General features: G+C 39.8%; 1 protein-coding gene across 6 annotated transcripts; it reads left to right on the top strand.

Moving 5' to 3' along the window:
* The first annotated feature begins 412 nt into the window (after nt 1-412).
* Nucleotides 413-11,512, top strand: LOC110045446 (carboxypeptidase D-like). 6 transcript variants are annotated; one of them, XM_020751054.2, is made up of 4 exons: nt 4,428-4,727; nt 4,923-5,198; nt 7,889-8,782; nt 9,973-11,512. In XM_020751054.2, exons 3-4 carry the CDS (start codon nt 7,899-7,901, stop codon nt 10,547-10,549), a joined length of 1,461 nt encoding a protein of 486 aa, XP_020606713.2. In that variant the 5' UTR covers nt 4,428-4,727; nt 4,923-5,198; nt 7,889-7,898; the 3' UTR covers nt 10,550-11,512. The 6 variants fall into 6 exon arrangements, with proteins under 6 accessions (XP_089133311.1, XP_020606714.2, XP_020606713.2 ...); XM_089277185.1 differs by lacking the exons at nt 4,428-4,727; nt 4,923-5,198 and adding an exon at nt 413-614; XM_020751055.2 differs by lacking the exon at nt 4,923-5,198 and having other exon boundaries at nt 4,423-4,887.
* Nucleotides 11,513-11,632: the final 120 nt, after the last annotated feature.

The raw sequence follows: 11,632 nt of genomic DNA, 5'->3' as shown, positions 1-11,632 counted from the left end.
CGTCATGGGGGTTTTTCCTTAAATCCTCAGACACCTTTCTAACTGAAGTTGGACAATTGGAACTCTGAGCTCGGACTTTGTTGAATAATACGTCTCCGTGGTTTCTGGGTTCAGTCCTTACACTTCGGAGAATTGCACTCCTGAAAGGACCAATCACAATCGAGCATATCAACGGTAACGGTTCCGTGTCGGACGAGTCAAAGTCAAGATTGTCAGTGAGAATCGTAGAAGAATACTTTTATTAAACATGTGAAGACTCAGAATGTTTTAAAATACTTTTAAGAAATGTGACGTTTGCAAACCGCAGAACATCGTGCAAATACATTCATCCAAAGGAATAGGTGCTAGTAAAATGTTGATGTCAGTTGTCAAAAATGTTTACATTGAGTTCTATTTCTGCAAGATTATCTCATCTAAATATAGAACTGCTGTTTTGGTTAAAACTTGGCTTTCCAGTAACTAAATACTATGGGAATTTTCCTTCAAATGTGGGAAGTTTAGGAGCTATCGAAAACCTGACAGAACCTGTTGAAAGAAAGAACTCGGCGAAGCGTAACAATGGCTGAACTGTTTGGCGGGAAACAAGGTCACTGAAGCGGTGAACAGGTGGTAAGGTAAGGTTTCAAGATTAAGATTCCTTTAATTTAATATGAAGGTCGATGAACATATAGAGTTCACCTCCATTTATCACTGATTCCAGACTCAAATATGTCCATTGTCGATTTGGCATGATTCGGTTGTTAAACACACAGTCATTATTAATCTCACGAGCTGCGTGCCTCGCCGGGCATTTTTACGAAATTTTTCAATACTGCAGTTTCTCCAGAGCTTTGTTTACGTTTATTTGTAACAGACATCATAATAAAGATAGAATAGTACACAAGTTAACTGGCATAATATGCTCAGTTGGAAAATCATTACTTTAATGGCCGATTAGCAGGAGTTTTGTCTAATGGTGGACTTAATTCAATAAAAACTGTTAACTCACTTTGAACAAACAAAGTGATAATGTCAGCATCTTTGAGGAGTGTCGAATCTTCTTTTACTTTGAACAGATAACAGTGACTAACTTCACGAAGCAGGCTAGGGGCAATACGGTTAACGAATGTTAGTTACCTACAACAATGAAAAATTCAGCTGCTCTTCGATATTTCCTCTTTTCAATGCAGACTTTAATTCTTAAACGAAGTGTCAGTGAATTACCTTAACAAGGGTAAAGACTTATGAACAGTTATTAAGTTTCTCAACAAATTACCGACTATAGACTCCCGAGAGGTACCTAAACATAAAAGCAAATACTGAATAAAGTTCACACAGGAAAATCTTGTGCTCTTGTGAGTGGACCTTCCGGATGTTTCCACCACAGCACAGTCTGGGACTTGTTTACATGAAGGGGTTATCTGAGTAAGGAACCGCGTAACAAAATATCGACACCGCTGGTTAATATTCACCACAAATACTCTATTAACAGAAAAGAATTTTATTTGTTGTTGGGGAAATAGGTGTTTCAAATACTTAAATACAATTTTATATTTCCAAAGGTATTTTGACAATATTTGTCGCTAAATTGATCGAAGTGTTGCTAATTTTATGGAAATAACAAGGTACTTTTATTTAGTCAAATGAGCTATAAACCTGAAAAGATGAAAGTATTCTAATAAAAATCTAAGTCAACTTTTAGCTTTGAAATTATTAAGCGAGGTTCCCTTCTTTTTTACATGTGTACATTGTAACGGTACTTTGAAAGTCTAGCGACGAAGATGGAAACAGAAGTCCTGATTAGTAACATGGGCGGCCTTCGACAAAATTGCATAATTATTTATATGAAGAAGTTTGATTTTCCCCTGCACTAAGTTTTGACTTGTAAATTCCAGGTCTGTAACCCAAATTTGGGCTTCATTTCTCATTTGCGCGGAGTTAGTTCACTTTGTGATTACAAAGCTGTCTAATGGACAGTTACTGGTGTTTCCTCTTCATTTCAAATGTTCTTACAAGTTGTTAAACTCAGCACTGGAGAAGGAGAGATAAAGGCACCATTAGAATCTTTAACTGACTGAAACGACGGAAAAATGAATTACTGAATTAAAACCTCTTTTAGCATCTTGCTGCAGCAGTGATCTTGGCCAGAGATTCTTCTTCGGAAAAACGTTGTATGCAGAGTTAAAGTGAAGCATCTGTTGGGGGAGGGGAGGGGAGGGGAGGTGAGGGGAGGGGAGGTGAGGGGAGGGGAGTGGAGTGGAGGGGAGGGGAGGGGAGGATAGCAGGGTTGTCAACAGGACTGTAGCACGTGTTACCATACAATCTTAAAATCAAGCTACCCGTTCAACATGAGGCAAGCCTTCACTAAAAGAAAGATAACTCTACAAGCTCCCGAAGGGGCCCTTTAAACAGAAACAATATTTTACAATAAATGGTAAGTACCAAGGTTTTCCACGGTCAATTGAATTTGAATAGCCTTCACATGGTTCATTGAACCTTGAACAAGGCGGTTTATATAGGTGAGTGAATCAGCAGGTACGGGTGTCTATATTCGTATTTCTGTCAGTCTAATTCGTTGACTTATCCTATAGTTGAAAAACGACTTCTGTCAAAACTTCTAGCGCATTTAAGAACAGTAAGAATTCCGACCTAAGCTTCAAACACAATTCTTTAAAGTTTCTGAGCGTTAAAAAAATTTCGGTCCTTGTGTTAGCACCTGCTATGTCAGGCAGCGAGTTGAAACGTTATATATTTTGTCTGTTTTACTGATTCACTATAACAAGCAACGGAGTATTGTCAACTGTTTCATTATGCTCTCTTTAAAACCCATCAAACGTCACGTCATTGATGCTTTTGACGTTAACTTGCAGAGAAACGTTATTCACTTGTCTTCCGCCATGACCTCGTAGAATTAACGGTGGGTCACTTAAGTGCATAACAACAGCTACGTAACTAGGCAGGGACCTGTTCTCTTTAAAACTCTACAACTAAGTATAACATGTACAGTTCTTGAAAGTCATCGCCTAAATGGTTTTAATCAGTACTAGGAGCAGAAAGCCATCCAACTCTTTATAGGGTTTCTGCTAGCACTCCGACACGAAAATGAATGTGTAGTATTTTTGGCAAACTTTCCAAAATTGCGGGTTTTTTTACAGGGTTTCCTTTTAATCAATTGATTAATCATTCAACCAGTCGATCTGTCAGTCAGTCTGTGTCTGTCAACTTATCAATCAAATGATGTCTTTATGTTGTTGACATGCCGTCTTCAGGAATAATTTCTTCGACCTAGGAGATCAAAGTTTCTCTCCCCAAGTACAGTTTTACGGGGGTTGCGGGCACAAAAAAGGGACATTAGGGAGTTTTAGGGTTTGTACACACTAGCGACATAACGCCATAATGACATAAACATAACGACATAAGAGGGACGTTCTGTTGTTATATTTGCAGTGTGAACATCCCGAGATAATGACATAATAGTAACATGACAGCATAAACACAACGACACAAGGAAAAAAAATTATCTCTTCCTTATGTTTTTTGTCGATGTTCACATTACGGCGTAAGCTATTTTGTTAAGTTGTTATGTCATTATGTTATGTGTCTTATGTTGCTAGTGTGAACTAGGCCTAAGAAAACCACAACAGCAACGGCAACGGCAACGTCGCTAAGAACAATAGCTGTGCACGTGCGTTATAATTCTTGGTACATTTCTTTGCCGTCCTCTGCAGGACGACAACGTGAAATGACCGAATTTTGCGTTGTCTGGAGAACGTGCACTACGACGGCTAATTTTAAAAATCTATATTTCGCCGATTTTACGCTATGTTCCATATTCAGTTAAAAATAGCTTTGACAAAGAGAAACAAACTAAATTACTTGAAGGTATCGCGAAATTCGTAGGTAAAATATAAATTCATTTTTAAATCGACGCTGTCTTCGGCGTCGCGGTCTTAGTTACTCGAACTCCCCATAACTTTAGCACGCAGCAATGCAAAACCTCTTCGTGATTTGCCCTCATTGAAAATCCCGCCCCTGCCCTATAAACTGGCTACTAAGTAGGGTTAAGCGAAGATCAAGGTATAGGGCAAAAAAGAACCCTACTCAGTTCAGGCCAGAGGGTATAAAATCTAGTACCTAAATCTCTTTACCATTGGAGGCTTTGAGGATGAATACTAATAGCTATTATTCAGCTCCGCGTATTTGAGAACCAAACGGTCAGCAAAGATTGCACTAAGAGTAATCGTTGATGTGCCTAATATTTATAAATTCTCAAACATGTATCATGTTAGCTTGGCATCAATTAGTTATCAACGTGTTTTTGACAGAGTTCAGTTTCGAAGCTACTCAGTTCTTTCACTGTCCTGTACTGATAAACAACCACTCAAGCAGTACAAGCTTTCTCATGCAGGGTATCTCACGATCCTAACACGAATAACAAGAAAACGAATGGAAACCCGGGATGGAAAGTCCCAGAGCACAAATGAAATAAATTATAACTCAGCGGCTGGGTCATTGGCAGATTAATGGCGTTTGATGGTCAGATGTCACGGAGTCCCGGGGCCAAGGGAAACCCCGCGGAGTGAAAAAATACCAAGAGATACCCCCGGAGATACCTTGCGTAAAGTCGGAGAGATCAACATTTGAATTTCCAGTCCAGGTCTGACACAGCGATAACGATGATCAAGTGATGATGTCGATGGAGTGGCACTGAAATGCTAAAAGAATGCGTTCTTTCATCTTTATAGCGGGTGTGTAATCTGTGACTGTAACAGACAAAGGTTCCATTATATTTCTTCAAGTCAGGCTGACTAGAGTCGGACAGACGAAACCGAGACTCGGAGATGATTTGTTTAACTTATCGGCCTCTCTCACTGGGAGTAAGAAGCCGACATCCCTCAAACAATGAAGGTTTGTAATAACTGCCTTGTCCTCATTGTTCTTAGTGTGTTGAAGAGCAGATTTGGCGGTTTTGTGGTTAGAGAGCTACCGGAAGTGATCTAACAAAGAAACGACAAAGATCAAATCACCAACGGCTGTTGTGGAGTCACTTGCGAACGAGACCTTTCTTCTCAGTTGTGATGTGCGAGCAGTGAGCAAGCTTGTGTTTGCTGTAGTGCAAATAGGAATTCGGTCGGTCGCTGGACAAAGTTTGCAGGGACGAGTTTGAAAAGCATTTAATTCAAAACTACAAGAGACACTGGCTTCTGCGCGGATACAAGGTGAGTTAGGGATCACTGCAGACACTAAATGAACTACTGTTTAGGGGATGGTCACGCTTATTGCTGAAAACTCGCTGCACTCAAGATGAAGAATTGCGGCCGGCGTTAAGTGGGCGAATGTCTTAGTTTTGTTTAAGGGTAGTTCGCATGAATATTCACAATACTCGCAAAATGAAATACATAGCGTTTGGGATTTACTTGGGTAATACAATCCACAGAAGCCAGTGTGAAGTGAACACATGTTTTGAGGGAAATCTCCACCATCTGGAGGACGTGGTGTTGGATGACAAATTATTTAGATGTAACTGGGTTTGTGTTACTGTTTCTTTGTGAGTGTCAGTGCAATTCAAAAAGTTGGCTCCCATGTGCTCCCATGTGCAGAGTTCGCATGCTGCTGGCCGCTGATGCCCGGACGCCTGGAGAAGGCCAAATTATTGACGGAATGTCGCAATTTCGATGTGTTCACAGGATTGTTCGCACACCGTTCCGACAAAATTTATATACTTCGTGGTCACATCATCGCCTCGCAGATGTCCGTTATTTCTTATTATTTTAGTTTCCAGTGTCGAAAATTAGAACAATTTTTGATCAAAAATAAGAAAGGCCTAAAAGAAAAGTATAGTTTAAACGGAAACTTGTAACCTTTCCAACCACGGAAACAATTTAGTAATAATTCAGTGTTAGCGAGAGTTGCCTCAATAGAAGTGAAACACAGAATCGGTGCCTGGGGTGATTGAAGTCTAAATTAATACCTGTCAATACTGGAATTACACAGGAAATTGAATCTGCAATTGATTTAGAAACAGCAATACGCTGCAGAACGAGAAGACAGTAATTTTACAGTTTCCTCAGCTGCGCGGCAGCCACGCATTCCGCTGATGTTTTTCAGTCATCGGACTCAGCAAATTTTGTGGCACAAAAATGCAAAGTATTTCGGCAAGGTGACGACCTACTGAAATAAGGAAATCCGTTAAAGTCATTTGTTAGGAGTTCTTAGAACATAATTCCACTGATTATAATAACTACTTGAGATGCTTAGTTTTCGTCTCGCAACGTAAAAAAAAATTGCCTCAAATGTTATTAAAATAACATTTTGTCATAAAAATACTTCATTAAAACTTTACATGATAATGTTCTTACAATCATTGGTAATACTTTAAATACTTGAAGTTTGCGGGGAGGAAGTGGTGTAAATTGCTGAAGTGATCAGAAAATCTTGTAGTCGTATTGGCACCAGAAGTGCACCTCTGTTGGCACAAGATTTTAATTCCTGGGATAAGCTTCTCTCACTGTCAATCAGGCAACATGCAGCACAGAAGGGGCACCAAACAAATAATTATAAGCTTTCAGATTCATAAAAAGGAAACCCAGAAGACACGCTGGGGGCTAAAATAGAACAGTTAATGTAAAGGCCCACGAAGTGAAACATCCGAGGTAAGGTGGCAACATTTCCAGGCCCGCAGTGCAAGTTTAAGTTTGTCTAAAACTTAACCCCAGACGCGCCAAGACATTCTGTTGTTTACGCATTTGATTTTTCTAAGTTCTTAGTTTGCCTTTAATCCCAGCAGGACTGTCTTCCTTTTCATTCGACATTCCTCCCTGCCGACCAAGAAAAACACTGACTTTGATCGTAAACTGACCAAATGATCAATCGATCCCCGACATTTTAGGGGCTGCGGGTTATCTAAGCGCGCGCGTTATTATATATACAGGCAGCAATAGTTACAACATCACATTCCTCATTTTCAATAAAGGCAGATCGTCATATATGCGCTACAGACAACCAAGAATCCAAAACTGAAATTTGTTTGTTGTTCTATTAATCAAATTCTCTCTCAACCACAGTGCTTTGCATGCGCCGTTTTCGTCATCATTCACTGATGAATTTGGAATCAAAACCTCGCCCTAAATGAAATACAGAGCGGTTTTCAATTGAGTATCGTAAATTCAAAACCAAACCCAAACCAATTACTCACCAATTAGACCACTCAGCCAATCTCAAACAGTTGTAAAACCAAAATCAAAACCAAAGTAATTACTTGCGACACTCAATTGAAAACTGTTCTCCGAGAACTTTGTCTTTTAATCTTCGCGACGCCGCACAAAAATTATATCTACCGAAACCAAGAACTGACTACCTGAAGCGTAGCTTCAGTTATAGAGGAGCTTCTCTATGGAACGATGTTCCTGAGGAACTCCGCACTACAAAATCTCTAGACATCTTCAAGAAAAGCATTAATAAATGGTTGTCTGCATCGGACTCCCACGCGGCAGATATTTAAACTAGTCAAGGGAAAATTTTACCTGTGATGTATTTCTTTTTTCTATTAATGTACTAATATTTTTTACCGTGTAATAAATAAAATTTTCATTCATTCATTCTTGTCCTAATCAATTACTCTTTTGATGTATGGGGAAAAACGTTTGGCGCGCAAATATATTACTGTGTCATGGAAACCTTTGCTGGTCTTGTACGCGATCGCCTATCACGCTAACTCCAACCAAATAATTATGTCATGAGTTCTGGACAATAATGCTGGGGGACCCCTGCATTTGATTAGTTCCCCTCCTGGGGATAGCGTGGGGGTGGCAATGCTCCTAGAGAACTGGTTTGGACAACTGGATACTTCGCCTTATTTTGTAATTAAAAGTAATTTCTTTCGTAACATGTGTTTATTGATCTTTTTAAGAGTGCAAGACATGGAATATAGATTGACAAAGACAAAATGGCGGACTCTGTGGCTAGCGATAGCCCTATTGCTTCTTTTTGGCGTGCACCAGTCACGCTGTGATATCCTGCCAGTCAAAGCTATTCACCATAACAACACTGCTTTACATCAAGTGTTGGAAGCTTTGGCAGCGACTTATCCCAACATAACACGGTTGTACTCCATTGGAAAATCCTATCAAGGCAAAGGCTTATGGGTACTGGAGATCACAAGGAATCCTGGGATGCATACACCGGGGAAACCTGAGTTCAAGTACGTGGCAAACATGCATGGAAACGAGGTTGTCGGACGAGAAATGCTTCTTTTGTTGGCGGATTATCTGTGTTCAAATTATGAACGTGACGAGAGGGTTACAAAACTTGTCGACACAACCAGAATCCACTTGTTACCTTCAATGAATCCCGATGGATGGGAGAGTTCTAAGGAAGGCGATTGTTCGAGTGTCAGAGGAAGATTCAACGCAAACGGTGTCGATTTGAACAGGAATTTTCCTGATCCTTACGACGGGCAGAAGAATGAACTCCAACCTGAGACTCAAGCTGTCATGAACTGGATTCACCAGGAGCCATTCGTCCTCTCAGCAAACTTACACGGAGGGACACTGGTAGTGAATTATCCCTTTGATAACCTCCCGAGAGAATTGAAGAGGTCTGGAACTAGAGTCTACTACAGTTCCCCGGATGATGACATTTTTGTTTCCATCTCCAAAGTTTACTCACTGGCGCATCCCACAATGCACAAGGGCCATCCTCAATGTCCAATCCAGCGAAGGGAAAGATTTACTGACGGGATTACAAACGGGGCGGCCTGGTACCCAATCTCTGGAGGAATGCAAGACTACAATTATTATAAAACGTACGGTAATCCTTTGTAAAACTACTTACGTCCTTGGTGTTTTTCTATTGTAGAGGACTATTATTTTCAGGTCTCTTTCAACTGAATGTTAATTATATTCATCGCAAAAGGTCGTAGCCAGCTAAATAACTGTGACAAACTATCTCCAGTCGTTTGAACGGGTAAAGGAAGAACTGAGACTCGTGTGGAACAGAACTAATGGCGTTTTATATCGCAGAACTCCCCCAAAATTGAAACAAAGCTTAAGATATTTGCTACGGTAAGAAAATACCCTAGAGCTAAGTGAGAAGATGATTAAATTAATTAAGGTGGCTTCATAGGGTAATCATTTACTGCGTTGCGTGCAAGTGTTATGTTTTGAATGCTGTTTTTACATTCGCTTTCACACCTAGTCCTCTCAAACTTATTACATGTAATAAGCAATGATTAAATGGTGTTTTCCTATCATCTCTGTTAAAAAGTTGGGATTTAGTCTTAAATTATATATGCCCAAACAAAAGTGTTTTTTACTGTTTTTATGGCTTATTTGTGACTTTCATTAATTTCCTTCGGTGAAATCTTCCAAAATTTTTACATCACATCGCCTGCAGCGGGATAAAAATTTTAAACACGAAAAAAGTAGGGTTTGTAAAGGCAGTTTCTTCGATATTTTCAAATTTATGTCTTTTACCACCGCAAAAAATCTGGCCTTATAGATTTCCCTGAAAAACGAGCTCCGACTAAAGTAAAATATTTGCTACCAATCTGCCAAATTTTACGGAATTTCACCAAGGAAACGCGAGAAAATTCACTGTCAATTTTTCTTTTTGTGCTCATGTTGACGTAATAAAGTATCGAAAAACACTTACGTTTACCTTTGAGCGCGCGCAGATTACTTCCTCAGCACTCGCGCGATCGTAAAACTATAGGGAGCCACCTTAAGAAGGGTTGTTAATGACCAAAATGTCCCATTCATGTTGTACGTAATTACTTCTGGCCCGGGTTGTTCGAAAGGTGGATAACGCTATTCACCGGATGAATCACTAACCAACGAATAGCGTGGTTTGTTTTGTTAACATTTATCCAGTGAATATTGATTTATCCGGTGGATAGCGTTATTCAGCCTTCGAACAACTGGGGCCTGAAATGTAGGATACATCTTGTTCAAAGAAAAGATTGTAGATCGATAAGTTTCTTGTTTTTCTTTTTAGAAACTGTTTTGAGATAACATTGGAACTTGGTTGCTGTAAATATCCGCCAGCTCTTTACATCATGCGCTACTGGTACGCAAACCGCGAGGCCTTGCTCAAGTTCATCGAATTGGTGCATAAGTCCGGAATAAGGGGCTTTGTAGTTGATGAGAAGGGCCTTCCTCTTGAGGGGGCAAGGATCATCATCGAGAATCGCGCCAAAAAGATTAAGACCTCCAAGGATGGCGACTTCTGGCGGCTCTTGGTTCCAGGAAATTACACCGTCCGCGTAGCTAAACGCAGATTTAAAAACTCCAAGAAGACCGTAACTGTTGATCCAGATGTATCGACAGTTGTAAACTTCACTCTGTTTAGAAAGAATTCAAATAATTTCAACAGGCGTCGGCCAGCGACGAAAATCAACGGCGCAGTCGAGCTTGAGAAACCAGCGAGTAATGTGAGCTTTCATGCGATTGTAACAAACCGAGATAAATTGAGGCTTGCAGCAAAATCACCCAAGAAATCCGCTTCTGTGGCGAGAATTCCTTCAATCGTTGCTAGTTTTATTTGTCTTGTTTTAGTGGCCAGTCTGAAATGATAAATCAAGACTTGTCCTGTTCAATTTATCGATCGTTAGAACTTTTGTTTTCACTGTCTCATAACCATTGTTAGGCAGAAAATTTGATTTGTTTGATTGGTTTAAATTTATTGATCGAATTAATCGTGTATCAAAGGAGCTCAGTCACGGTATTTTGAATTATTTTGGCCACGTACAAAATTACCTTGACATTGAGGGGAACCTGAAAATAATAGTTTACTAAGATAGAAAAACACCGAAGAGATAATAATAAACCATAAAGGGACAAGGATGGTTACGGATGGAGAAGATTGAAACCGATTGAAAACGATAAAATTTTAGGCTAAACTTTTCAAGATGCACAAACCGTGACGTAACTCTTTTAAGATTTGGTCATAGCTTGGTTCTCTGTTTTGCGTTTCGTCTTTTTAAAGTAGTATATTTCTTTGTCGTCGTTTTTTTTTTAGAGCTTTTTCTCATTTTACATATTTAACGTCGATAACTTTATACTGGGACTATGTCTTGCAAGCTGTGGCCATTTTTTTTTACAGTGCACAAGTTATCTAAATAAAGAGTTCACCAAGACCAAACAAAAAAATGCTAATCGACTGATTGTACAACAAAGTAATAAGCGAAGACTGGGACGGACAATGAACTATCCCCTTGAAAAACATGAACATTTTTAAAGAACTGGGGCCACGTGACTCGTCACGTAACCTTTTCTCCCAACGAAGATTGCGTGACCAGCCACAAGAACGTGTGCGTTGTAGGTCACGCATGACATAGCTCCTCTATAACAGCTTTTCATTTTGTACTTTTTATTCTGGGACGTTTTGTTATCCAATATCGGAGTGCTTGGTTGATTCTATATTTCTTGCTCATATTGAGGCGTTTAAACTGACTTTTACGGCTGTTCTAATTAACCAGTTGCTTGAAACGTTATTTATCGAGATCTGTGTATTAATAAAGGCTGAGGTTTTTCTATGGTCTGAGAATTATTCAATATCGAGCGTGGACCAAATGTTTTAGCTTCCAGGCTTTCTTAATGGCCGCGTTTAGCAGGGAGCCTGGACTCTACTCTACTAACACCCATTCCCGCTAGGC

The sequence above is a fragment of the Orbicella faveolata genome, unplaced genomic scaffold (assembly GCF_042242905.1).
Source record: "Orbicella faveolata isolate gen_17 unplaced genomic scaffold, um_ofav_v1 contig_46, whole genome shotgun sequence".
NCBI lineage: Eukaryota > Metazoa > Cnidaria > Anthozoa > Scleractinia > Merulinidae > Orbicella > Orbicella faveolata.
This window is presented reverse-complemented; position numbering and strand designations above follow the sequence as displayed.